General features: G+C 58.3%; 1 protein-coding gene across 1 annotated transcript; it reads left to right on the top strand.

Moving 5' to 3' along the window:
- On the top strand, positions 1-27924 carry ASS1 (argininosuccinate synthase 1). Its single transcript, XM_063353266.1, has 16 exons — positions 1-125; positions 2234-2298; positions 3042-3153; positions 3597-3665; positions 3945-4133; positions 6431-6487; positions 6958-7032; positions 10321-10391; positions 10786-10816; positions 14558-14648; positions 16465-16549; positions 17697-17761; positions 21939-22070; positions 25396-25552; positions 27065-27130; positions 27625-27924. The coding sequence occupies exons 3-16, from the start codon at positions 3046-3048 to the stop codon at positions 27677-27679; spliced, it is 1251 nt and encodes a 416-aa protein (XP_063209336.1). The 5' UTR covers positions 1-125; positions 2234-2298; positions 3042-3045; the 3' UTR covers positions 27680-27924.

Genomic DNA, 27924 nt, shown 5'->3' with positions numbered 1-27924 from the left:
TACGGAGGGGACAGGCCTGCGGCAGCTCCGCCTGCCCACACCCGGCTGTAAGGGAGGAGGAAGAAGAGGAGGGTGCTCCAGGCACTGAACAGAAGCGCCGAGGGCAGCCAGGCCCCGGGGAGTGGGTGAGTGCGGACACAGCATGGGGGTGGGGGCAAGGGGAAAGGGGGCTCTTTGCCTTGGGGACCTGGCCCATGTCCCCTCTCCACCCACCCACAGGTCTCACGTACCCTTGGGTGCTGGAGAAGGGCTCGCTGGTCCCTGCAGGAGCAGGGCAAGGGGGGGTCCGAGCAGGCTGCAGTCAAGCCCCACCTAGCTCGGTTTTGGAAGGGGCAGGGGGCTGCAATGAGTCCCATCTCACTGACAGGGGTCCTAGGCTTGGCCACCCCCAGGGAGGGGAGCTGGGACCTCAGCCGGCACCACCTTGCACCCTCCCTGCTCTGCTCTGAGGATGCTGGGGGGGCAGGATGGGACGCCCACCAGGTGGAGGAATGATGCTGAGGCAAACCCCAGCACCAGCGAGCGCATCCCTGCACGCCTCAGCTGTAGGAACCCCTGGGGAGCCCCTGCTCGCGCTGCCTGACCCATCCCAACCCGCAGGCAGCACTCACCGGAGCAGAGGCTGCTCTTCCAGCCCGGCTGGCCAAGGCAATTTCTCTCCTTACCAAAGTTTCAGGCTTTTTATTCCCCTCCCCTTTTATATATATATATATATTATTGTTTTTTCTTAGTTTTAAAAACAAAAGCACAGAGTTCCTGCGGAACAGAGCAGCCAGAGTCGAACTCTGCCCCAAGTCACGCGGAAATTGCTACAGAATAATAATCAGGGTTGAGAAAGTCCCGCTGCGTTCCCCTTCCCTGAGCTTTGTTTGCTCTGATTTATTACTACCCAACGCCAAAACTTCAGGCTCTCACTTCCTGGGCAGGCGGGCTTGGCACGAGCCTTATTTCCGTAGCTGGGAACACTGGTGGCCCTGCAATGTTCCCTGGATGTAGGACGTGTCCCCAGGGCAAGGTGCCCCAGGTCCCTTGGGCATCACCTGGGCGGTGTAACATGTCCGGGCAGGCAAAAATTGGAGGCGCTTCCTCTAACCCCCTGCTGGGCCACTTGTGAAACGAGCGTGCCCAGTCTCAGAGGTGCTTTGTCAGGCTGGCAGCCACCATGGCAATGCTGGTAGCCACAGCAGGGATGGGTTGTGGGGGTAAAGGAGGGCATTTGCCCAGCAAGGAGCTGCGGGTGCAGTGTCATGCTTTGGCTGGGCCCTTTCGGGAAGCGCGAGTGCCTTCCTGTAAATGCCCTGGTGAGGAAGGGAATGTCTGGGCCTCCCCAGGCAGGGGCCCAGCTCGGCACACCCACAGCGCCCCAAGGACAGGGAAATGCCGGTTGCACAAGCCCAACGGGCGCTGGCAGGCTCAGGGAGCCAAATTGCAGTTACAGCGCTGCCAGAGACCTGGGCTGGCTCCAAGCTGTGTCCCGTGGGACACTGGCCCCACACTGCACTGGCAGGAGCGGGGTGCTGGGGTACACCCCAGTGTAACTGCATCCCGCTGCAGAAGGTGCTGGGTGGGCCAGCCTTGGGGAGCTGGGCACAGCACCCTCCCCGTCTTGCACAAGCAGGAGCAGGATTTTGCTGACTTGGTAGCAGCAGCAGCAGCATGAAAGCTGCTCAGGACGGGATTTGGCCGGCTCTGCCGCCCGCCTTCCCCGGCCAAGGGTCAGCTGGCATCACCTCTTCCTGGGGCCCTGGGATTCACAGGCCAGCCGGGGACCATGGGGACAGCCCCGAGTCCCTTTCCACAGCGGGACCCCCCGTCCCTCCCCCTGAGCTCCGGGCTGCTGCCTCCTTCACCATCTCCTGTCGCTGGCTGGAGTCCTCCATCTCCTCAGCTGAAGGGTGAGGGGCACTAAATCTCCACATAGGTGTTTCAGGCTGGTAAGAAACATGCGACAGCATAATTAGGACAAAAGTCCATTAAACGTTAATTAGCTGTGGGTCCAGGCTGTGGGGGATGCTGCCGAGCGCCCCAGCCCTGCAGCTATCACGCACCCACGGTGCCGGTGGGTGCTCGCTGCTGAGCCAGTGGGCGGCTGTGCCCGTCTGCCACCACGGCTCCTCCAGCCGGCGCTGGCACAGGGCCCCAACGTGCCGGGTCATGCCTGAGCAAGGCGTCGGGCTGCATCTCTGCAGCGGCCGGGTGCCTGTGTCTGAGCTCCATCTCCCCGGTGTTGCAGGGTGCTTGCAGAGCGTGGGATAGGCTGTGCTGGGGTTGCCAGAGCAAGAGCCGCGTGGAGCAAAGGTAAGGGCAAAGCAGTCTCCATGGCTGCCCTGGTCTCCTCCATCACCCGGCTGCCGCTGGGTGCCCCAGCCGGCAGCGTGCCCTCGCTGGCTGGGAGCCACAGCCTGGATGTGGCCACAACGCCATGGCTTTTTCTCCTACCCCCAGCTCTTCCCTCCTCCTCCTCCCAGCCTAGGAGGGCTGTTGGTCCAGCTGATCTCTCCTGATGCCATGATGAATCCCTTCCCGCGCTCCCCGCTGCCCCCAGCCTGGCACGGCAGAGGAGGGCTCTCAGCCAGACCTGGGTGCAATGTGCTGCCCCTGACCCTGGTCCCATGGGACCACCAGCACCCGACGGCAGCAGCTTTTGTTGTCCGTGAGCAAAAGCAGTCCTGGGGGGTCCGTGTTTTAATCAGAGAGCTTGTCCCAGCACCGGCAGCTCCATCTACCCACGTGCTCCCCCACCTACCCAAGCCGCTGCCAGCCCCGGGTGTTTAGTTTGCTGCGGGCTTTGCTTTAGCTGCCTGGTTGTTTGTCCCCTGGATAATGTTTGTTTTGCCCAGAATATCCCATCGTGGGAGAGCCCTCGCCCCTCGCTGCCCTCAGCACCCTGCGGGACCACGATGGCCCCGTGGCCAGTTCAGGGACACCAGGGAGGGTGTCATGGCTGGTGGCTGCAGCATCCCTGTGCTGAGATGGAGCAGGCTGATGTTTGGGGCAGGGGTTGGGGCTATCATGAACCCTTTTTTCCTTTGCTTTGCTAGGGCCATGGCTCAGCCCAAGGGCACAGTGGTCCTTGCTTACAGCGGGGGCCTCGACACCTCCTGCATCCTGGTGTGGCTGAAGGAGCAGGGCTACCATGTCGTCGCTTACCTGGTGAGCCCCACGTGCACCCCATCCCCGGGGGCTGGGGGTGGAGGGGGTGCTGTGCTATGGGTCTGGGGACGTGGGGCAGGTGACAAGGGGCCTGGCCTGTACGTGGCCATGGTGGTGACCCTGCTCTCGCTGGTTAACCATCGCCCAGCCCGGGTGCTGCTTTGTCAGCCCTCTGCGGCGCAGCCTGTCCCTGCCAGCAAATGACCCTCCGCTAATGAGGGCAGCACATTGGGCAGAGCCATGGGGCTTGGCAGGGGGAAGTATGTCCCCAAGATATGCCATCCTGGGGGGGGGGGAACCCCCTCCTGTCCATCCTGGGTGGCCTCAAGCCCAGCTAGCATGGGCCGTGCCCTGCCTTGCACGATGCCCCATGCTGAGGTCTTGTGCTGGGTTTTGTGGTCACCATTCAAACCCATTTTGGTTTTCTTTTTCCATCCTTCCAGGCCAACATCGGGCAGAAAGAAGATTTTGAGGCAGCACAAAAGAAAGCGCTGGCTCTGGGGGCCAAGAAGGTAACAGTGTCCCTCCCTCATGGTGCCCAGGGGGCTCTGAGCTCCCCCCGCTGTGGGGCTGAGCCCTGGGGTCTCGCACACCCCATGGCTGGGGCCACCACAGGTGTGACAAAGTGCCAGTGAGGAATCCCTTTTCCAGAGGTTTTGAACTAAAGCTTTTTAGCAGCGTCTAGGAAATGGGAGGCAAAGAGACCCTTTGCTACACCATCCCGAAAGATGCAGAGGACTGGAATTCCCCCCAGCCACGCTCCCATCGCAGGTCTCCCTCCATCCCGACAGGTTTACATCGAGGACATCAGCAGGGAGTTCGTGGAGGAGTTCATCTGGCTGGCAGTGCAGGCCAACGCTCTCTACGAGGACCGGTACCTGCTGGGCACGGCACTGGCACGGCCCTGCATCGCCCGCAAGCTGGTGGAGATCGCCCAGAGGGAGGGAGCCCAGTATGTCGCCCACGGGGCCACTGGCAAGGTGAGGGAGGAGGGGGGCACGAGGGGGATACTGGCACAGGGTGCTTTGGGGGGGCGACTCAGTCTGTCCATTGGCCAGGCTGTGGGTGCCGGGGGGGTGCACAGGGTGTTTTGTGGGTGCCCCGGGGGGGCTGTGCGAAGCCCGGCTGTTGTTTCGACACTTCCTTCTTGCTTCTGGGATTTCTGTGCCCAATTTCGGTTCCCTCTGGCTGTCGGGAAGGCTCGAGTCACCGCCGAACCCCCACTTTTGTTACCAGCTTTCTAAAAGCTGCCGCAGACAGGCGCTGCCCGGGCCAGGACCCGGCTGGGGCTGCGCCAGCGCCACCCGGGGCGTTTCGGGGCACCCCGGGGAGGGTGTCACCGCCCCGGTCCCTGTCCCCATCCCCGGCTGTCGCCGCCGGCCGCAGGGAGGGCACTTTGCCGCTAGAGGCAGCCAGAGACCATGGAAAGGATGCCCGGGGCCAGCCGCTGCCCAGAGAGGGGGAATCCTCGGCTGGGAGCGTGGGACCTGCCTGATGTGACCGTGGGTCACCCCCTGCCACTTCCAGCCCCTGGCTGCACGCTGCCCAGCCCGGTGCGGGGACACCCAGGGCAGGGTGACACTGTCATCAGTGGTCCTTGGGTGCTGTGCATGCACCTGGGACCTGCCGGGTGCCTCCTCGTCCCCATCCCACAAGGACCTGAAGCATAGATTGCGCCTGGATTGAGGCAGGGGCAAAGGCGAGGTGCCCACCTGGAGGGGTCTGAGTGCAAGGGGATGGGTTTGGGGGTCCCTAACTATGGCGGAGGACCCTGCCAGAAGGGGGGTGTTGGATGTAGCCAGGGGACAGCCAAGGGGCATGCTGGCACTGGGGAGACAGGCAGAGGGGCAGCTGTGGGGCTGGGAGGTTTCATGGCTGAAATAACTCTTGCTCCTGCTGCCATGGGTTCCCCCCGTCCATCTCCCCCGGTCTCTCCTGAAAGCCCATGCTCAAGGGTGCCCTGGCGCAATGCACCCCCAATGCGATGATGTACCCTCTGCTGCTGGGTACCACCAGCATCCCTCCCGCTCACGGGGGCACCCTCGGCTGCTCCCCAGGCCATTAAGCCACGGGCGCAGGCAGGGTCGGACCGCGGGTAACTCGACCCGGCTGCGCCAGTCCCCGGTCCCCGGCTGCGACGTCTTAAATGCGGGCCATCTGCGGTGTCTCCGCTGCCGGAGCAGATGGACTTGTTTTGGGCCTGTAAGGGAAATGAGTGCTTTGGTGGATGTTCTCGCCTGCGTGTAATAGTCCTCAGGGATTTCCGAGCCCAGCTGTAAATGTATCCTCCAGGCCGGGGCCAAGAGCAGGGGAGGGGGGGTCCTTACGCCCCTTGGTGCTGGTGGAAAATAGGCTTTGGTGAGTGCTATTCCCTGGGAAGTGCTAATAAGTCCCAGGCTCACACCTCACCCCCTCCTGACTACCTGGCCTCATTAGTAGTATCTCATCAGCACGGGCCAATTAAGATAAAGGGAGGTTCAACTATTTAATTATGAGCTCCTGAATCCTCCTGGACACTGTGGTCTTCCTCCCCCCTCACCCTCTCCCTCCATGTATCCTCTGATGCCTGCAGGGGGAAAAAATACCCAAATCTGGGTTTCCACTAGTTCTGCTTTCAGGAGCACCGGCCCAGGGGAGAGCACGGCTCTTGGGTGACTTTGGGGTGAGCCAGGTTCCCTCGGAGTCAGCTGGATGAGCCGCATTGGGGCTTTGATCTCTTGGTGTCCAATTCTCTCAGAAGCACCAGGAAAGGTGGGTTTGGGTTCAAAATAGCCACGGAGAGGGACCAGGAGTGACCCCATGGAACAGATCTGGCTCAGGTCCTGGCATCCATTACCCCCTCCCACTGCGCTGGGGCAACAGAGGAGATAAATGGTTCCTTAGCCTCAGGCCTTGCTTTTCCAGTGAAAATAGCCAGCAATCCCATTGCAGTGTCATTTCTGGGAGAATAGGTACGATCCCCCTCTTGCACAGAGAGCCTGGGTCTACGAGTCCCTCATAGTGTCATCCGGACATCCCTCCTGGCTCTCGCAGGGATTTGCAAATGCCCCGTGCAGCTGAGGGTCTCCCGAGCCACGGGCTGGGAGGCTTTTCCCACGAAGCGACTTGTCCCGTGTGTTGGTCAGAGCTGAGATGGCGAGACGTGACCCCTCTAGCTCCCGGCTGAGGGATTTTGATCCCGTCCTTGCACAGGGACAGCAGCCACAGGCAGGGAAACAGCACATCCTCACCTGCCCCGGCGCGGGGCAGCCCTCAGCATCTCCTGTCTGTGTTTCAGGGCAACGACCAGGTTCGGTTCGAACTCACCTGCTACGCCCTGTGTCCTAATATCAAGGTAAGGCACCCAAAATTCTCCCCTGAGTCCCCACCGCCAGGCTCCTGGTTCCCTCCCCAGCTGGTGGGGAATTTTGTTTTAACACCGACGCGAACGGCCGTGCTTTGCTTTAACAAGCTGCCAGCTGCACGAAGCGACGTTTTGGCATTTGAGGGGGCTGTAATGATCTTTAATTGACCTATTTTACCCCAAACACCGCGAGGCCGTGGAGAAAACTGTACCAAGGCAGCTGCTGGATAATCGATGCTGCATCCAGCGCCTTGTTTAGGATCAGGGGTTTGGGTTACTCCACCCTCTGCAGGGAGATTAAATTTCGCCTGGGGGACCAACACCCCATGGGTCACAGATCCCTAGGGATGCCGGGAGCCCTCTCCTGCTGGGAGCCCAGGGGGGTGCTGAGGGGAAAAGGGGGCCCGGGGGCTGCAAGGGGGCCGGGGGCTTCTCCTCTCATGCTCCTGCCCTCCTGCCAGATTGTCGCACCATGGAGGCTGCCCGAGTTCTACCAGCGCTTCCCTGGGCGCCGCGAGCTGATGGACTACGCCAAGGTAGGGATGCTCAGGGTGGGCATGGGATGCTGAGAGCGGTGGCGGGATGCTGGGGACGGTCACGGGATGCCCACCGTGGCTTGGTGGGCAACAGCAGCACGCCCTGCACAGCCCCCCTGCAGCACCACGCTGGAAACTTCTGGTCAGCTTTTCTGCCCTCCCCCGCCCCCCCCCCCTTTTTTTTTCTCCTTCCTTTCTAAAAGCCCCATAATTACCTGGCTATTAATGGTAACCTGCTTTCCAAGGAAACGGGTCCCAGCTCCCTGACTTGCGTTAACAGACAAAGCAAATACGTTTGCCTTTGTTGTCCCTTCCTTTTTGAAGTACAAGTTGCAATAAAACATATTAGAAGTTTTGCATCAGGTTTTTATGTGCCCACCAGGGTACCTTTCTTTTTTAGCGACTTCATGGAAATGCTTGACAACTCGGCTCAATCAATCAAAAGGGAAAAGGCAGCTCTGTGCATAAACCAGAAAATTGCTTCAGTTTTTAAATAGCTGCCATCGAGGCTGCCTGGGTAATCTCTGGGAAGGCGAGGTGCAGAGCCGGAGGGATGCGGCGCGGGGCGAGGAGCCCTCTGAGCCCATTAGGGCCGCTGAGAGCGGCGTGTTGAGGATTGTGTTTGCCATCTGCCATTGTATTATGAAGGGGCGAGTTTACGAGAGCTTTCCATATGTTGCCAAACAAATTGTCAAATAGGGGAGTTATTAAGAGCGCTGCGGTTTTATTATATGGAAAATGGAACATGTGTTTTGGGTTTGGGGGTTTTGTTTGGGGTTGTGTTTGGTTTTTTTTTTTGTTTGGAAGGGGGGGAAAGGGAAATGAAATGGGTTGGGGCCCCGTTCAAAGAGAAAAGGTTGGGGTCGAGGGTTTGTAGTGCCTCTCGGTCTCTGGTTATGTTCGGCATTTAAAAAAAACAAGAGGGGGGAGGTGTCCCTTCTTTCTCATGCTTGGGAGAGGGAGATGCGTGGCCAGGTCTTTTCAGCACCTGGATGCACTCGCCTCTGCACTTGGGGGGTTATAACGCGACGATCATAGAATCCTAGAATGGTTCAGGTTAGAAGGGACCTTAAAGATCATCCAGTAAATGTCTGGGGGTCAGTCGCTGCCGGGGAAAGCAGGGACCCATGCCACCGTGGCACAGCTCTTGCCATAGATTTGCGGCCCGGGGGGCTGGAGCCTGCCTTGCTCTGGCAGCCGCTTCATCCCTGCAACCAGCAGAGGCTGGAAGACCTTAAAAACCAAGGTGGAGCTCTCCTGGATGCTGCTCCAGGACGAGCCATCGTAGTGGGCAGAGACAGGTGGGACGGAGCTCGTTGTGGCTGTGCCCTGAAAACGAGATCCCTCCTCAGTCACGGCATGTTTCACCCCAGCCAAGGCTGCCTGGGCTCAGTGGACGTTGGTCCATGGGTCTGGGCTTGGAGGATCCCCTTCGAAGCAATAACATGGAAAATCGGTGTGGGGCAAGGATGGGCTGGGGAGCACGGGCTTCCCTGTCTGCCAGGAGGAGGCAGAGGGCAGAGAGCTGCCTGGAAAAGGAAATCAAGTGGGGGTCGTGGATGGCCATCGGTGGGTAGTTGGGTCTGGAAGATGCGTTTGTACATCCCAGGCGAGACGGGTGTGACCGATGGCATGGGGAGACCCAGCCCCGTGTGGCTGAGTGTGGCCCCTCGGTGTAAACAGCCCTCAGTGTTAATTGCTTGGCTTTAATTAAATAAGGTGAAATGTCCTCTGCCAACATTCACAAGGTCGCTGGGATGAGGACGAGGGGGCAGGTGCTGATGGGAGCTTGGTCTGACCCCGAGCGGGGCTGAGGTCTGTCCCCAGCCCTCGGTCTCCCCCAGCAACAACTGGGGGAGCTCTGGGGGGTTGGGAGGCACCTGCAGCTCCATCCTTCTAAGGGACGGAACAGGGAGAGGCGGCACCTCGTTCTTTCCTGGAGAAGCCAGGCGATTCCCAGCCCTTGCCACCAGCAGGCAGTGTTTTGCCCTCCCAGCAGGCCCAAGCCTGTGTTTTGAAGCCCACGTGAAGCATTGACGAGCCCTGCCTGCTCTCCCCCATGGGCAAGGTCTGCAGGCAGGAGAGAAGGAGGCGAAGGCTGCCCAGCACCCACCTCCAAAGCCTGGGACAGGGGTCCCAGTGGGTACCACACTGGAATTATGGTGTGGGATCAGCAAACCAGGACCCATGAGCTTAGGGCAACATCCCCCCCAGAGTGGGGCTGAGTTAGTCCCTCTGCAGCCGTAGGAGGTATCTCAGGACCTTGCTTCCATCTCAGGTGATGGGTTGAGGACTGTGATTTAACAACCACAAGCATTTTCTTTCCCGCTTCCTGGCAAACAAGGAGCCTCTGCTCAGCCCCTGCTCCTCTGTTGCTGGCCGAGCCCTTGACTGAAATGGCACTGTCTGGCGATGTATGGGCCATGTGGATACGCCAAGGCACGGTGGGAACCCAGAGCTGCCACCTCCATCCTCGGCCATCGCCGTGTCCATCCCACAGCCGGGACATCGTGGCTCAGCATGCCGGCAGGGTGGGCGACGTCCCCACTGGCTCCGGTTGTTAGCTCGCCACCGTCGCCTCTCCCGCTAATTCCCCCACGTATTCACCTCGTCTTCACAGGCAATTTCCCCCATTGAAATGTCAGCGGATAATTGAGCGCGCCGGTGACCTTGTTAGGGAGCTGGGCTTCGCGTTGTGCGCAGCGCCAGGGAGGCAGCCGGAGCGGGGCCATGCGTCCCCAGGCATGGTGTGGTCAGGGTGTCTGTGCTCAGGAGAGTGACCACCACCTGTGTGCCATGCGTCTGCATCGCCACGTGTTTGCACGAGGATGTGGGGACACGTGTGCTCTCCCCTTACGGTAAAACATCCATCCTGTTTAGGTTGGAGCACATCCTGTGATTCTGGGGACTCCTTTCCCCATGTCACCTCCCCTTGATGAGGAGCTCAGCCAGGGGAATGCACTGCCCTGCACCTAGAAAAAGCACACAGCGTCCATGCCGACACCACCTTGGGTTCATGGGGGGCTCTGAGGCTTTGTCTCTGCTCATGGTGGGGCTGGGGTGGCCGTTCTCCTCCCAGTCGCACCGTGTCTTTGATGTCCCCATCGAGGTGGCCCTCGTGGTGAAAGCTGATATTGCCCAGGGTCAGGGACACACGTATTCGCCTCGCTCCGTGCTGCCTTACTGGTGGCCTTTGTGTGGTCAGGGCTGATCCCGGCAGGAGCTGGTGCTGGTGAGGGCTGGCTGTCCCTGCGGGCTGGCTCAGCCCCACTCCCCTTCTCTCGCCAGAAACACGGGATCCCAGTGCCTGTGACGCCCCAGACGCCCTGGAGCATGGATGAAAACCTCATGCACATCAGGTGAGAGGCTGGGTGGGCAGGGAGGTCCCGTGGGTTGATGATCCAGAGCCTGGGGCCCTGATCCTCCCGTCCTGCGTGGCCAGGACAGCCCTTCGCACCTCCAGAGTCCCTGGCTGCCCCACCATGTGCTGTCCACGGGTGGTCCCAAAACCTCCAGCATCCCTTTCTTCACAGTTGTCCATGTCCCGCGTGGCAGCACCCATCCCCCGGGCTCTCCCAAGCCAAGGTGCTCTTTGCAGGGGTTCCTGCTGAAAGCCCCTAGAGATCCATAACACATATTTACCCCCATCTTCATGGCATGGTGGGAGTGTGGGGGGGGTCATCCTGGTGGGTTTTGGGGTTGCAAGTTGCAGGTGCTGCAGCGACTTTTTCACTCCTTCCCTGCCTGCCGCAGCTACGAAGCCGGGATCCTGGAGAACCCCAAGGTAATCGATCACGGCCGCCTGGCCAGCATGGCAACCACAGGGCTGAGGGCGTCTCGTGTGTTTGCAGCCTAATTGGAAATTTCACGGCGGGCCGTTTGTGGCGGGGAGGCCCTGCCACCCGCCTCTCCCGGCACGTTAATTGCCGCCGGCGTGAATAGGGGAAGGGACCGTTTCAGGGTGACACCGGAGGGGACAATGTCACGGGGCAGCAATAAAGGAGCAATTAGACAGATGAGGTGCTGGTGGGAGAGCGGGGCTGGTGGCGGGTGACGGAGTTCCAGGCTGGCCCCTGCAGCTTGGGTCCCCTGCCCGTGCCTGCCAGTCACCCACCCCTCTTCCCTTTCCCATGCCCACTATCCAGGGGGAAACGGGGGGAAACCTCCCCTTGCATGGGGTGGTGCTTGGAGACTCTAAGGGCACCCATGGGACCATGGACCAAGAGTCCAGTGGTGGTGGGTGCTGCTGCTGGTGAGTGTGGCATGTCTCTCCGGAGGCGTGGGTCCAGCCCCGGCTACCTCCCAGTAGTGCTCGTGGTCCGGCTGCCTGCTGGCCCCTGCCTGCGCTCTTCATGCTCCAGCGGGTTGAGCGTCTACTTAAACTATCCATCAGCGCTAATTAGACAATCCGGGGAGAGGAGGGGGAGGCAGGCAGAGAGGGAGAGGAGCCGGCTGGAGCTTGGCGCCCGCAGCCGGCTCGCTGCCTTGGGCTGGCGCGTGCCTCCGGCAGGGCATGAGGAAGAGGAAGGTGGAGAGGGGACCCCGCTCCTCTTCGGTGCCCTCCACAAGAGCGTCTGCAGGTCGGGCTTTGCAAAGCCAGGCCCTCGGAAGGTCTCCTCCTCCGGGAAAGCGGTTGGCACAGGGATGGGTTGTCATGCCTCCGGCCAGAGGTGGCAAGGGACAGACGCTCACCCTTCCTGGTGCACCCCTCCACACCCACCCCTCCGCACCCACCTCCCCTCGGGGATGATCCCCGGCCCAAAGCTCTGCCAAGCCAGCTTCCTTCGCAAAGCCAGCTCGGAAAATGGGGCCAGTTTAGCAGGGAACAGGGACCAGTGCCCTGACCCCATCCCCGAGCATCCTCGTCTCAGGCGCCTCTCCCTCCGCCAGCGCCGGGAGGTGGCTTCCCGGAGCGCGGTGTCACCGCTGTCCCCTTCCCCAGCCCGGGAAGCAGCGCCGGACACCGGGGCGGCCGCGGCAGGATCCGGGGTGCCAGGCACAGCGGGCTCCCCTCCCCAAACCCCCGGGACCTGCCAAACTCAGGGATTTGAAAGCAGATGGTTGAGCTATTTTCTGCCTCTGTGAGGCCCGATTGAAGGGCAATGAGGCAGCTAATGTGGAGAAAGATAGAAATTTACTTGCTTTAACTTCATATGGCACTCTGAAAGAGTTCATTCAGTCCCGGGCACAACAATATCAGCCGGATGAATAAACCATTTGCGGCATCGATAGCTCTGCATCATGGTTTACTTCATGGACCATTTGCTTCCAATTTCTTCTCTTTTTGCCCCGTTTTTCTTGCTGCTTTCTTCCCCCCTCCTGCTCTCCCTTTCCACACACTCTTCCTTTTTTTTTTCCCCCCTTTTTTTTTTTTCCCCTCTCTCCCCTTTAAAGATGACATTGCAGGACTAGCCCCCCTGCGGGGAAGGATAAATAGGAGGCATTGATACACTGCAACAAACTATTTGTCATTTGAACTGTGCTTTTAGGAGAGAGAATAAAAAGAGGACAGACTCACACCGTAATGATGGAATGCAAGCCAAATGTCACTTTTATTTCTATTTAGTTATTTTATTTAATAGGGGTTTTCATAGTTGGCTTGGAAAATTGGAAACTACCTGACTTTGACTTTCAATGTTTAGTAAAGAGTTTTTAATACTTTCCGGTATTTCTTCCCCTCCCACCCCCCAATCTTTCCTTTTGAACTCAAAGTTTTTCATCATCTCTCACAGGTTTGTCTAGTTAATAAGTGTGATCAGGGCTAGGAAAGGCCAGACGATGTAAAATTGAAATCTGCAGCCCGTGTAATTTGTGCGTGTGCGCGCACGGGGGGCACGGGGGAGGTGTGCCTGCCAGTGCCTCTTGTTTAAAACAAGGGAAAGGGGCAAAAATGAGATAAAATAGGAGCCTGATGGTGATTTCGCTGGAGCGTGCGCTGGGGTAGCTGTGTCTGTATTCCCGGGACTTGGCTGCGGTTGCTGCCAGGGTGTGCCCCCCGGGGTTTGGGGTGAGGCAAAGGGGGTCCCCCTGCTGCGGCTGGGGTGGCAGGGATGCTCGCAGCCGTGCGGGCTGCCCTCAGGTGCTGGCAGTGATTGGGCTTTGCTATTTATTTAAAAAAAAAAAAAAAAAAAAGGAAATTTTCACTAAAAGGCATATTGCCCATCTTTAAAAATTTTAGATGAAAACTTTTTTTGTGGAGAAATTAATTTTCCCTTAAAAAAGTTTAAATCTTTTTTTAAAGCAATCACTTTTCTTTCCCATAACTTGCTTTCTACTTTGTCCTTTTTTTCCTCGCTGGAGAGGAGGAGGGAGGAAAAGCGAGCAGAAGAGCCGTGCTTTAAGAAGGAGAGGAGCCACAGGGGAAGCGGGTCCAGGCTGCTGTGAATGTGCTGCAGGCAGAGCCCTGGGTGCAGGATGCCCAGAGCTCCAGCTCTCACCAGCTGGGCCTTGTGGGGAAATACCAGTCTACCGCTGCGTAAAACACTGTCAGGAGAGGCTCAGTTTGGAGAAACTCCACCTGAGCTGCTTGAACAGGGGTTTTAGGTGGCTGTGACTCCTCAGCTGGAGGTTCCTTTTCAAAGTTCCCTCTGATGGCCAGGGATAGCGTTGGTCCAGCCCCGCTCTGCAGCTCGCCCTGCCTTTCCACCACCCCGTGCCTCAGTTTCCCTCCCTTCCGCCTCCTGGAGCTGCGGCTCGGTGGGGGGTCCGTTTAGAGACAGGAGTTTGCAAACACTGGTCCGCAAGTGTTTTGGGGTCAGCGTGTGCAGTTGCATCGTGCATGAGTGCCGAGGGGGAACACGAAATTTCAAAGCATTTGCTCTCTGGGACGGAAAGCTTTTTTTTTTTATTATTATATTTCCACCCTCCCTCTTCTGGTATGCACTTCAATTGCAGCAATTCGTCGCCGGCACCCGAGCCTCTGGTGGCCCGGCTCTGACGGAGATAAGATGCCTCTTTCCTATAAATCTAGGAAAAAAAAATACACATAAAGGTTGATGTGCTCTGAAATGGGTTTTTGCTTTGTTCCTCTATTTTCCCCCGTGTGTATTAACCCCGGGGACACCATGAAAGAGCCGGTGCGCCTGGAGCACCTGCTGGGGTCAGGCCTCCTCATTAGCTTTTTTCGGTCAGCACCGAATAAGCCCGGCCGCGGCGCAGGGACATGCGGCCGCTCGCTGCCACCATCCTGCTTTTCCCTGCCTGACTTGCTTCTCCGCAGCCATCCTGCCTCCAGCTGTGGGGGCGTCGGAGGAAAAGATGAGCTCAAGTTGAGGGGAAAAATTGGCTGATTCCTCCAACCCCTTTGTTCCCGGGGCCTGGGGAAGCGCCGGTGCTGCGCCGTACTGGCCCTGTGCTTTGGGATGCGGGATGCACATCGGGGATGAGGGATGTGGGATGCACATTGGGGGGGGATGAGGGATGCACATTGGGGATGGATGAAGGATGCACACCAGGGTCGGGGCTGTTGGTGGGGTTGGCAATGCCAACACCGCTGACTTTCCCTCTTCTCTCCCTCTTCCCACAGAATCAGGCCCCCCCTGGGCTCTACACGAAGACCCGCGATCCGGCCACCTCTCCCGACACCCCCGACGTGCTGGAGATCGAGTTTGAGCGGGGTAAGCGACTCCTCACAGCCATCCCCTCACGTCTCTGCCCCTCGAAGCTGAACCCTGCTCAGCCAGGACCAGGGGCCACCGGTAGCCAGGAGCATTCCTGGGGTGGTCACAGGTGTGGTGACTCCCTCCTTGTGGAGTCGGGGCTCAGGATGGTGCTTGCAGTATGTTGTGGCTCTTTGAGGTGTGGAAAGGGTCTGGGTGTGTCTTGGGGGGGCTCGCTGGGACCCCCCTGAGAGCAGAGCGGGGTCCAAGCCCCAGACATTGAGGTGCAGCAGGCATGGGGTCCTTCTCCTGCAGGGTGGCACGCAGGTGGCCCTGGGGACACACAGGTGGCCCTGGCCAGTGTCACAGCTGGGGAGATGCTCCAGGGGGATTTGGCCAGCGGTGCTATCAGCGTGGCACAAAGGAGACAGGGATACCCCATTCCATCCCAGGGGACGCACGGCAGGGCCCAGCCCCGCAGCTGTCACCCAAAGCGGGGACATGGGGCAGCGTCTCCCACCTCCACCAGCCACGAGCATCCCCGTGCCACCATCCATCCTGGCAGCAGCAGCAAGCCCAGCCCAGGCTGGGGGGAGACCCCCTCCCCGCTGCCAGCATCCCTGCTCCATTATCATGATTCCCCTGCAAGGAGCCAGCCCCCACCCCCACCCCGGCAGCCCATTCAGCCCCTAGTTAATTTATTTGAAGTTTTAATCTAATTATTAACTATTTTAAAGGCTAAGCAGCTTTCGCCAACAACGGCCCCGACAACGTCGGCTCTCCGCCGAGCGGACCCTGGCCAATACCCCGGCGGAGGATGCGAATAGAAAGAGCCGGGGCGAGGGGAGGGCGCGGGGGGGGCCCGCGCTGAGAAGCAGCTTAAGGTTCATTATTGCCGCGAGTTACATTTAATAGCAATTTACAACTGAGTTTATAAACCCCTGGAAAATAGGGGGTTTAGGGGAGGTGGTGGGGGGGAGCTGACAGCCCCCATCACTAGACAGGGCTCTTGCGGGCGCCTCCGTAATAAAGACTAGAAAGGGAGGCATTGAGGCTGATTGGCAACTGATAGTGCGTTAAATGGTAATGAGGAGGGCAGATGGAGGGGGGATTAGCCTCCAACTCCGCACCGCTTTTCTTTGTGGGCCCCGCAGCCCCCTTGTCAGCTTCCTAATACATTTATTGCTCATTTCACACCGCTAAAGAAAAATGCCTCTTTCTATTCAGCATCCCCCCCCTCCTCCTCCTCCTGCTCCTGCCCAGCGCCCTTCCAAAAAAAAAAAAATTAAGGGAAAAAAGAAAAAAAGAAAAAAGGTGCAATAATTAATTCATGGTGGGGAGCACCCCGCCGCGGGGTGCGTGTGCGTGCGTGTGCGAGCAGCCGTGCCGTGGGGTAGGGGTGTCCCCCCAGACCCCCCCAGGCTGGTGGAGGCGGGGGGGGACATGGACACATTTGTCAGCACCCCCCCGGCAGGGGCTGGTGGGACAGAAGGTGCTGCGCCGTAAGACAATTGCGGAGCGTGAAATTCAATTAGTTAAGGGCCTGGTTGCAATTTCACAGGCCCTAAAAAAGAGAGAAGGAGAGGAGAGGGGAAAAGCCGGGGGGGGAGACATGATGGGACGTTTTTATGGCCTTTTTTATTTATTTATTTCACTTGTCTCCTGGGGTGGGTCCCCCTCCCCTCGCCTCCTCCCGGCACCAGCTTGGATATGCCTTTTTAAGAAGTTATTTAGAGTTCATATCTGTCACATCTATTTAACGCCCACGGGGTGATGTTCCGGGGGGATCCTGGCATCGGCTGATCCTGCCCGTCCTCCCTCCCCGCCTCCGCAGGTGTCCCCGTGAAGGTCACGAACGCCGGGGACGGAGCCACTCGTTGCTCGGCCCTGGAGCTCTTCATGTACCTGAACGACATTGCGTGAGTGCCACGTTGTCCCCTGTCACCACTGCCACCTCCCCGCCAGTGGGGACGAGGGCAGGGTCCCCAGGGAGGGCTGGAAGCGGGATGCTCGGGGTGGAAGCCCCGGGATGGTGGTCAGCAGCGTGAGGATGGGGTGGTCCCAGTTGTTCCATACATGCCAGCAAGCGGAGCTGGGCACGGAGTCCATGAGCACAGTATTCAGGGTTTATGCTCCCCGCACACAAGGAGGGCTAAAAAGCCTTATTTACACCCTCCATGTTTACCACCTGCCCCAGCCGCACGGTTGGGTGGGGGCTGCCCTGCCCTCAGCGGGGGCCTCAGCCCCCGGGCACCCCCTGTCCCCGGGGCACCCTTTGCCCTGCTCCCAGCTCAGCCCCGGACCCCCAGCTCCCACATCCCAGGGGGCATCGCCTTGCCCTGCTTGCCCGAGGGGGCTCAGTGTCCCTTTTGGGTGGAGAGTTGGCTTTTTTGGGGCTTGGGGACATGCTTGCTGGGTTCACCACCCTGTGTCCCCTCTGCCTCCGCGGCAGCAGCTCCTTTGGGGTTTTCTGCCCTGTGCCACCCCATGCCCAGTTTCTGCTGTTGCTGGGGCAGAGCCATCCCCAGGGTCTTGCCCGAAAATACAGCAGCACCCACGGGGACACCCACTCCTGTGCCAAGTGCCACCCAGTCCCTGGCCATCCTCCTTTGTGCCTCCACCTTTATTCCCCCCAGTGCTGAATGGGAATGAATTTTCCATGTAGTTCGCTTTTTAAATGTTCATTAAGTGGTTTTAAAATGACTTCGGCCATCAGGAATACAGCTGCGGTGTGTCCTGTCTCCTTCCACAGTTCATTTTGTGGTCGCCCAAGTGCCACAGCTGCCTGTGGAGCTGCCGGCCCCAGTGGCGAGCGAGGATGGGGGGCGAGCGAGGATGGGGAGAGGCTGGTGGCACAGCAAAAAGGAGAAAAGGAGAGAAAATCCATCTCCTTGTCGCCTGTCCTATCTGGGGGTCACTACTGATGGTCACCAGTGCTGCTTAGGGGCTGGCCACGCTGTCATTTGGGGTTTGTCCCCCATTGCCCACCCCTCTGACCCACCTCTCACGGCCGCCCATGTCCTGCTGTGGGGCTGAGGCTGCTGCAACCTCCCTTCTCCTCCGCAGGGGCAAGCACGGCGTCGGGCGCATTGACATCGTGGAGAACCGCTTTGTGGGGATGAAGTCCAGAGGTGAGCGGCCACCTGCTAGCAGTGTCATCCCTGCCCTAAAACCAGCAAAAATAAGGGAAAACCCTGGCTGGGGGGCATGGTGGATGCTCAGCATCACTGGGGTGCTCTGGCTCAGGTCACACCAGCAGCCCTCAGCTGCTCCCTTCCCATCAGCTTCTGACCAAGGTTTCCCTGTGACAGGGAATTCTCACTTCTAACGAAGGCAGCTGCCTGCTCGCTGCCAGAGCCACTGTTCACTCCAGCCCTGGGGTCCCAGTGCCACCGGTGACCCCAGTCTCGACTGAGACTTGTCCCCAGTGGGAAAAATGCCAAGCTGTGGGCTCATGAGGGAGGATGCTCCGGGAGGTTCCAGGGGGTGCACAGCTCTATAACGCAGCTACAAAGTGCAGGAGGCCGATGCAAGTCACTGAGGATTTTTTTAAAGCTAATTCTTTGATTTATCTACATGTTTTTGAGGCTGTGACTCTAGGTATTGATCATCCATTAGGATCAGCTTCATAAGAAATCTCCGGAGGCAGTGATCTGCCCCGAGCAGAACTAAGTAATGAGAGGGCTCATCACCACGTCCCATCTCCTTGTGCCCGCTCTTTTGTTTTAAATCCCGTTAATACCTAATTAGAGACTCCCTTTCTTAAAACTTGCCCTTCGTGCACAGCATCAGCAAATATTTTGATAAGACTCAGCCCATGGTCTCCCTCCCCACCGTGGGGCACCGGCCCCTTTGCAAGAGCGTCAGCCACAAAAGATGAAAAACCAAAACCCCAAATCATTTGATCTGAGTTTGAATAATCAAATTAAAACGTAAAGAAGGAAGAAAAAAACCCCAAACCACAGGCACCAGCCCGCGCATTTGCATGCAGGATGCTGAGTAATTTGTCAAAATCTATTTTATTTTTTTAAGAGCCACTGACACGCTCTAGTGACCCTTCCAGCATTTAATAATTTCTCTAAACCCCATTTAACTGTCATGTCTGTCTCCGGCGTGACATTGCCAAGCGATCGCTGCCGTGTTTGTGCGCCGGCAGACGCGGGAGGACCGGGCTTTCTGGGGCCGGGGGGGGGATGCGCGCACCCCAGGGGGAACAAGACCTTGGTGGCAGGTTTTCCACCCTTGCTTTGAGTGGGATCCTGCCCCCAGTTTTGCTCCTTGGGATTTAGGAGCAATCCCTTAACAGAATTAATAGAAACCTCCCAGAAATTTGTGCCAAGAGATGAGAGATGGAGAGCCGGGATGGGAGGGGGCCGGAGCAGGAGGGTGCTGCTGGTACCTGCCCCCCACAAGGGTTTCGGGGTGCAGGGCAGCTCGGGGTGGCCCCACCACTGCACTGCCAGGAGCATTTTGGACCCCAGATGGGATTAGGGTGAATGGGGCAGGAGACGGGACCCAGGCTCGCAGGCGGGAGATGATCCCTTAAATCCCAGCGGTGTGTGGTGGCCCCGACAGCTGGGGGCTCTGCAGGTTCCTGGGGGCAGCACAGGGACCCCCTCTCCCCAGGGACAACACTCTGCAGGGGAAACTGAGGCACAGGCAGTCAGCAGCACAGCCAGAGCCCTCCAGAGCCATGGAGGTGGCATCTCCCACGGTGGCAGCGAAGGTCCCGCCAGGTGCCTCCTCTCCCTCACCTCCCAGACCCGGGGAGCTGGGGAAGAGGAAAACTCATTTGCATTGATTTTTACTAAGCTCCTAATTGAACTTCGTTAAGGCCTAATGGGCAAGGGGCAAGCTGAGCATGCCCATGCCAGCCTTTTTAAGCCCTATTAACTTGATTTTGCCATATTTGTTTTAGTGGGAGGAGGGTGGGTAATTATGGGGTGCCAGGGAGCGGCGCTGCAGCCGGCCGGGGGGGCCACGGCTTGGCCGGGGGCTCTTGGCTGCAAGCAGGAGCCAGGCCCTGCCTCTCCCGCCTTCTCACATCCTCATTATCGAATTATCTTTTTAACTCCGAAGGGGGGCTAATTAAGTGAAGTAAATGAAATCAGTGGGGAGGAAGCGGGAAGGAGGGGACGGCCGCTGCCAAAAGAGCCGAGCGCTGCCTTCGGCTGGGGCTTTTCCTCCTTCCTTTTCCCTTTTACTCCCCTCGATGCTCTGAGCAGATGGAAGAGGAAACTGGAAAAGCCCTTCCCTGTGATGAATCCATACCAGGTTCATCGGTCTCAGCCCTGGATCAGCGGTAGGAATTTGGGCAGCATCTTCCCATGGGCAGCATTGCCCTCCCCTTCCCCTCAGGAAGCCACCGCGTCCTGTCCCATCCCGTGGATGCCGTCAGGAGTGACAGCCCGCACTCAGCGCAGCAAAATTGCTTGGATGGAGGTGAACTGACAGCCAAGGTTACAAATTAGAAAATTTTAAGCAGCGGCAGCTGTCTCCTTGGCTGCCCCCTCCATGTTCTCCCCCTGCTCCGGTCCCCCCCCTTCCCCAGCAGTAATTACGGGGTGATTGAAGCTTCGCCAGGCTGCAGTGCTGACACCTCTGTCTTTTTCCTGTAAACACGGGGAGATGAAAATAGACACTTGGAGATGCTGTGAGTGTCACTTTGAAGGTGTCTCTTGTCTCCTTGGTGGCGAGGCTGGGAGCGTGGCTGTCAGCTCCCCTCCCCGCCACCCTGGCTGTCACACTCCGGTCCCCGGTCCTCTAGCATCAGCTTGAACGGGACAGGCAGGGGTGCAGGCAAATGGGCAAGAGGTGGGGGTCAAGACATGAACTCAAACCTTCAGTCAGCCCAAATTGGCTTTAACACCTCCTAAGGGGAAGGAGAAGTATTATTAATTGTTTTAGCTTCATGGTTGGGGCAGGTGGGGGCATACAGCAGCCCTCTGTGTCCCCGTGCCACTGTCATGCCCGTGGGGATGGCTGGGTTTTGGTGTTAATTCAGCAGCCCCGTGGGGATGGGTGCTCGGTGAGCACCCCGTGACTTGCCCTCGGGGACCAGGCTGCAACACCGCTGGCGTGGCCTGGGAGAAGGGGGTGGCTCTCCTTTGGGATGGAGACCCATCCCCTGCCTGTAGGATGCTGAGATCATGGACCCTGGTAGAGATGAGGTTTGATGGAAGTGGCTTGGGCTGCTGTGGTGGGTAAGAGCTCCTGCTGTGTCTGTGGGACTGTGGTCACCCCGGGACAGGTCGTGCTTGAGCCTGTGCCACTCTCCAGGGCCCTGAGTGGGCAGACCTCAGTGCTGGTTTCAGCTCCCATGACAGCCCTGTGGGCTCCCTTACCCCTCTTGGGGCTGGAGGTGGCTGGGGACACATCCCCTTTGGCAGGGACAGTTTCCTATGGGCTTTCTTTGCGTGCCAGCAAAACCCAACGTGCGGGTGTCCTTTGCCATTCCCGTGGCCGTGCCATAGCATGGATGCCCAGTGTTGGGAGGGGACCGTAGCCGTTGGCGGGCAGGGGACAGGGACGTGCTGGTGGAGCCGCCCTGGCCATGGGCAGGTCACAGCCGTGCCCATCGCGTGTTCGCTGCCGGAGTAGCTCAGCAGGTCCCCCACCGGCTTTCCACTCGCATCCCACCCGGAGCGGAGCACCACATGGCCGCCCGCGTATTTAAACACCGAATAAACACGTTATGCGGCAAAATAAGCCCCGAGCGGCTGGAACAAAGGGAGCAGCTCACCCGCAGCGTTAGCTCCCGTCGCCGAAATAATTAAGCATCCCTCCATCCCCAGGCCTCGTGTAATGGTGGGGGCAGGCAGGAAGGGACCGGGGGGGCCTCCCAGCCCCAAATGAGGTTGCCCTCCCAGCCCCCAGGTAGCCTCATTGCTTCGCAGCGGATGCGCGGGGCTCTTTCTTGCCAGCCGAGGGGAGAGGAGGGTATTTCAGGCCCTCCGCTCCCCGTGCCTGTGCCCCGCGTCGTTCCTTTAATTACAGGTTTTCAGCCGCAGACCGTTGGGTACGGATCGGTGGGGGGATCGGTTCCCAAACCCTGTCATTTAGCCTCGTCAGAGTGCCTCTTCAAAGAGGGGAATCTAGAAATTTTCTCCGCAAGGTGCGGAGTGGACTGTCTCGGCCCCAGCATGAATATAATGACAGATGCATTTTACAGCAAGCTGGGACTGAATGCGCTCGACCACAGCTCCTTCTGTCAGCCAAGTCATTATTTTTTGTCATTTGCTGACAGTTTTGGTCTCATTCGTTTCTCTCTCTTTTTCTGCTTTTCCCCCTGCCTGGAAAAATGGCTAGGTATCTATGAGACCCCAGCAGGAACGATCCTATACCATGCGCATTTAGATATCGAGGCCTTCACCATGGACCGGGAAGTACGGAAAATCAAGCAGGGGCTTGCCTTGAAATTCTCCGAGCTGGTGTACAATGGTACGTACAGTCCTTCGGGCTGGCCCTGCTGCCACAGCATCCTCCCAGCCTTCCTCCTCCTCCTCCTCATTGCTACCGGAGACTGCAGGTCCCTCTGGTCCATGCGCTCAGGGTTGTAAAATTCAGGTGTGTGTTTCGAGCTGCTAAGGAGGGAAAAGATGGGTTTGTTTATGCCAAGGGCTGAGCTCTGACGCACACCCTGCCTGTCTTCGTGCCAAGGGGGCTCCACGCCTGCCTTTGGGAGGGGATGCCGCCTTCCACGAGGGCTTGCTGGTGGGGGATGCTCCCGGCATCCCTCCCAGCCCTGCGCCGCCGCTTCGTCCCATCCGACACACTGGGACGTCTCACAGGCTGTGATTCACCATCCCGTTGTCCCCCCCACACCGCCTTTCCCCGTCTCTGCCCTCTGACCCCTCCATCTCTCCGTCTCCCCTCGCCCCACAGGGCTTGAGCACACCGGGATGTGGGACACACCAGTTCCCAGCACGGCCGTCCCCACCGTGGGGTTTGAAGCCGGAGACCTCTCCCCGTGCCCTGGCAGGGGGAAGCGCAGGGGTGCGTGGTGCGGGGGGGCTCTCAGGGTGCTGTGTCCCTGGCGGGAGGGGACGGGAGGGTCCTGGCCGTGCTATGCGGTGTGCAGCCCACACAGGGGCACTGCGGGTTGGGGCTTGGCCAGGGGCTGCCGGAGGGGCTTCCACACCGCTGGGGTGGGCTGGGAGCCATAAGGGGCACCACACGCATAGTTAGGGACAGCCGTAAAGCCCTTTTCCCTTCCTCCTGTGGCTCACTGGGCAGCTCCAGCTGGGGTCTGCCCAGCCGTCCACATGGGCTGAGTTTAAGGGGTCTCAGCTCTGTCCCCAGGTGTTGCGGGGAACAGCCTGCTGTGGGCCATGATGCTGCTGTGCCTGGGGGGCCGGGAATGGCACCCCCGGGAGGGGACATCAGCACTGCCCCGGGGTCTGCTCCGTGGATCAACCCTGACTTGGTCACCGGTGCTAAGTTGAAGGAAGCAGAATTAGCCCAAAATGCCATAGGCAGGCTCAAAACCCTGCTGCCCACAGCCAGGTGCTGCTGCACGGCTCTGAGCACAGCGGTGTGTCCCCGTGCCCTGGCTCTTCCTCTGTCCCCTGCCCTGTTCAGAGCTGGCATCCTTGGAGACCCCACACCAGGGAGATTTCCTGCCCTCCGGAAAAACACCACTTCTATTTTTCATATGTTCTGATTTCTCAGCCTCCTAGTTCCTCCTCCCATCACTTTTCAGGTGTTTCTCTCTAACCACAAGGGCTGGGATGATTCCCATGGGATCTTCTATGGGAAGATGCCCTAGAAACAACCTGATTCTGTGAGCTTGGGTTTTGGGCAGCAGCAGATCCAGCGGGACTGGGTCAGGCTGTCTTCTCTCCTGCAATTCCTGATGCCTGTGCTCATCCTTGGCACCTTCCTCTCCAAGGATGTTCCCTCCTGCGCCTTCCTTGGCATTACCCTTTGCTGCTTAAGCCCTATTTTAGGGCCCTGGCAGGGCAAGGGCTTCAGGGGCTGCAGAATTCTCGGTTACCTTCCCCTCGAGCCTTACTTCACTCTCTGATGCTGCTCCTGCCTCTGGCTATGTTTATTAGACTTTGTCCTGGGCTGCCTTTATTTTTTTTTTTTTTTTTTTTTTTTTAGTTTAAGCATAAACCTGTTTGTTTATTTCTAACCACTCGCTTGTTGTGAAGCCACCAGGTTAAAGAGTCACTTGGGAAATCATGATTTTGCTTCTCCCTCCCCACCTCTGCCAGGTGGAGACTGCTGTTTCCCTGGCTCCAGATGCTGAATCCCTGGGGATTTTCAGCATGCTCCTAGATTTTCCTAGGCAAGGAATAACCCCAATGGCGTGCAAACAGCACCCGTGAGTCCCCATGCTGGAGGCCAGGCTTTCAAGCTCACCTTCTTTTAACACCTCATTATTGCAACTAGTCCCTGATTTTAGGAGAATTAGTGTTTATCTTCCCCCCGTCCCCATTGATCCCATTGTGGAGCGTGGCTTTGAAGCCAGTTCAGTCCCGGCAGGTATGGCCAGGTGCGGAAATGCCATTGTCCCCCTGCCCGTGCCGTGATTAGGGCAGGATCCTGGTTTCAAGGCGGGAAGGTCATTAAGGGGGATCACTTCCAGTGGGGAATGTGTCTGCGGTGGGGGGCGAGAGAAGGGGGAGATGCTTCCTCACACCTGGAGCTGTCAGAGTCGGGATTTAAGTAGCTGGTTATTATTTTAACATGTCTCGGGTTTATTTTTACGGGGCTGCAACAGCCCTACATCTGTCCCAGTGTTTGAAGAGTTGTACCTGGAGGGTCGTTACAAAAAAGAGGGGTGTGTTTGCCTGGAGCCGGGGTCCCTGTCGGTGTAGCAGTGCTGATTGTGGGGAAGGGGTCCCCGAGTCCCCCGGCTGTGCCACGGTGGGGTGGCCGAGGCGGGGGTCTGGCTCAGGGAGGTGGTTTTGGTGGTGAGGGGTTGCAGGGCTTTGATGCCATCCCTCGGGGAAGGGCTGTGCAGACCCCGGGGACAAGGCTGCAGGATACGGCCCCGAGCAGGACCGGTGAGGCCAAACAACAAAAGAAATTGTTTCCTTAATGGCTTCGGTCCCAGAGCCCAGCTGGGAAGGGAAAGGTGAGAGGGCACCGGTGTTCCAGCGGAGCAGGAGGGCGATGGGAGAGATAAAACCTGGGGATGACCGGAGGGCGGTGAATGGGCTCTTTCTCTCTCTGCCTCTATCTCCTTCTCCATCTCCCAGGCTTTATTCCAGGTCTCCGAGGGCTCCCCGGCTAATTACCCCGCTTAGGGACAGGAGGGGGCATGGGGGCAGCAGGCAGGGCCACGGCCCCTCCGTGCATCCGCGGTGGCCTCGGTGGACAGCAACTCCTTCCCCCCCCAGTTCTGTGTCCATCTGTCTGTCTCCACCTGACCCTCCCAAGATGGTATTTTTTGAGTGGCGGTTTCATAGTAACTTAACAAAGCTTTTAATTTCCACGTTCACCCCCACCCTGCGGAGCTGGAAGGAGAATGGCCCCACTGCCTCTTCTCCAACGTCCAGTTCCAGCCTCCTCTCCTGGCTGGGACCCCGAGGGCCACGAAGGGGAAGGGACACACCTGGGGTCTCCATCACTGAGAGCTGAACCCGGGTGTCCTGGCATCTCTCCCAGTCCCGTGAACACATCCCTTCCCCTGTAAACGATTAGGGTCTGCCTTGCGGGACTTAGCCTGGGGGTCCACCCTGTATGGGCACCCTGGGCTGTCCCGGAGCACCCTGGCCTCCCCCGTGCCCCCACTGACCCTGCCTTCTGCCTGCAGGCTTCTGGCACAGCCCCGAGTGCGAGTTCCTGCGGCAGTGCATCAGGCGCTCGCAGGAGGCGGTGGTGGGCACCGTGCGCCTCTCCGTCTTCAAGGGCCAGGTCTACATCCTGGGCAGGGAGTCCCCGCGGTCGCTGTACAACGAGGAGCTGGTGAGGTGAGTGTGGCTTGGGGGGTTCAGCGTGGGCAGGGGGGGTGGCAGCAAGCATCCCATCCCACTCCATCCCATCCCATCCCGCTTCATCCCACCCCCTATCCCACTCCATCCCATCCCTGGTGACATCAGGGACAGCGTCCCCCCAGCCAAGCGCCCGGCCGAAGCACGAACCCTGTTTTCAAGTCGATATTATTTTTTACCTCCGGCTTTTCCTTTTTCTTCATGTTGTTTTCTCTCTCTCTCGCTTGCTCCCCCCCATCCCTCCCTCAACCCCTTTCAATCTCTCTAAACACTTTATAAGCCATAAATACACCCGAACGAGTTTAGATCAGTCGGAGTAAATGTCAAATTATCTTCTCTCTTTCTCTTCTCTGGCTTTTTTCCCCCCCTTTCCTCCCCCTCAATATCAACAGCTCCTAATAATCTGTCCCAACCCTTCATTATGCTTCGCACTCTCACTTGGAGAGATTAAATGAATAAAGTATTAAAAACAAAAAAAAGAAAAAAAAAGAGGGAAGAAAAAAAAGGAGGATGGAGGGGGGTGGGACGGAGGAAAAAGAGAGAGGGAGAGAAAAGCAGGGGCACTTATTCTCCCTGCGTCTCCAACCATTTTCCTTTTCTTTTTGATTTCTACATCGCTGGTTTGAAAGCCTTTGAGTGACGGCGTCACAGGAACCCGAGAGAAAGCTGTGAGAGGCAGAGCTGTGTGGAAATGCCTCTGCACAGTAGGTAGAAAGTAACGTAATTATAGAGCAGGTCAGAACCACTCGAATGAGCAAAAATAAAAGCACAGAGGTTTTTCTGTAGCCCGTCAGGGGAGGTAAAATCATTGTAAACTCTTTCTTTTTTTTTTTTTCTTCTTTATGTCCCCCCCTTCCTCCTTTAAGGTTTGCAGTTTCTGGGAAATGAGCCGTGTGTTTTGGGGATGTAGGAAACCATCAGAGTTGGGATGCGGTGGGTGGCTGACGCCTTTGGGGAGCGGGATGCGCTTGGCGTCGTACCGAGGCACCGGCCACCGTGGCCATAAACCCCATTATGCCGGGGGCATCCTCCAGCACCGCCGCCCGTCCCGGGGCAATGTCCCCTTCCCAGGGCAATGTCCCCTGCCTGGGACCTGGGGCAATGTCCCTGCCTGGCATGGGACAGCCATACCCAGGGGACGGCTCCGGGACAGGGCGAGCATTCCTGCTGGATGCAGGGAGGAGGGTGGTGATGCACACGCGGGACCACGGAGGGAAATCTGGGGCCGTGTCTCTAGCAGGGCCTGGGGAGCCTGGGGATGGCCATCGGGGTGGCCCTGCTGCTCTGGAGGCCATGTGCCCCTTCCTGGGGGTGGCAGGGACCCTGGCCCGAGCCCCCCGCACCCTCCCGCAGCTGATGAGGGGTGGCAGCGGGCACCGCCCTGGGGGAGCAGCTGGCTCTGGGGTCACCCGTGTCCTCCCCCTTCCCAAAAGGCATCCACAGGCGCCCCCGGTGCCCCCCATCCCAGTGACGGTGCCTTTCTCTCCGCAGCATGAATGTGCAAGGGGACTACGAGCCCGCCGATGCCACCGGCTTCATCAACATCAACTCGCTGAGGTCTGCGGGGTCGAGGCGGGGTGGGAAAGCCCCCAGCACCCCCGGGGTTCCTTCCCTTCCCAGCTCCGGCTCTCGGGGTGCACCGAGCCCCCACCGGCCGCTGGGGTGCCACCAGCCCCTCCAGCACCAGCCCTGCCTAATTACAGCCTTCCCCAGCACAGCCGGCCTCGTCATTTTACTTATTTCTCAGACCCCACCATAATACCCACCCCCCCAACTCCAGGGCTGTAAAACACGCCACATTTACATAATGGGCTCTTAATTTTTCCATTGCCTGTTAACTGCTTTGTTCTCCCTGATCCGCCATGTCCCCCCACCCCTCTACGATAAATTAATTACATTATCTCGTGGAAAAAAAAAAAATAATTAAACTGTAGAGGCCTTAACAAACGCCTGCTCTTCACGCCCCCTCATTCTGCTTAAATTAATTGAAAGGAAATGTGTGTTATTACTGTTAATTTACAATTAATTTTTTTTTTTAATCTGGTTTCCAGGCTGAAGGAATATCATCGTCTCCAGAGCAAGGTCACCGTAAAGCAGGATGAATAGCAATCAATCGCACGCTGGCCTCCCGCTCCCCTTTCTAATTTCTCTAAGAACTAGCACTAATTGTGGTGGTAATTTGTAATTGTAACTCGTCTCCCCGAGTCACTACGGAGGTGATGGCTTTGTTACGGGCAGCAAGTGAAATGCAATCATTAAAAAAAAAAAAAGGTGGTCGGCCGGAGGAGAAGTGTGGAAAGAAATAAAAACCCAGCCACGCGCTGGGTCCGCTCATTGAGAGCCGGGCTTTA

Source organism: Chroicocephalus ridibundus, chromosome 15 (genome assembly GCF_963924245.1).
Source record: "Chroicocephalus ridibundus chromosome 15, bChrRid1.1, whole genome shotgun sequence".
Lineage (NCBI taxonomy): Eukaryota > Metazoa > Chordata > Aves > Charadriiformes > Laridae > Chroicocephalus > Chroicocephalus ridibundus.
Note: the sequence above shows the minus strand (reverse complement) of the source record. Positions and strands in the feature narration are given on the sequence as shown.

Bases quoted from the DNA above. Each gene is read 5' to 3' on its own strand.
- ASS1 (XM_063353266.1), top strand. From the start codon at position 3,046: ATGGCTCAGCCCAAGGGCACAGTGGTCCTTGCTTACAGCGGGGGCCTC. The intron at 14,649-16,464 runs GTAAGCGACTCC...CCGCCTCCGCAG, and splicing joins GGAGATCGAGTTTGAGCGGG to GTGTCCCCGTGAAGGTCACG. The intron at 27,131-27,624 runs GTCTGCGGGGTC...TCTGGTTTCCAG, and splicing joins ATCAACATCAACTCGCTGAG to GCTGAAGGAATATCATCGTC.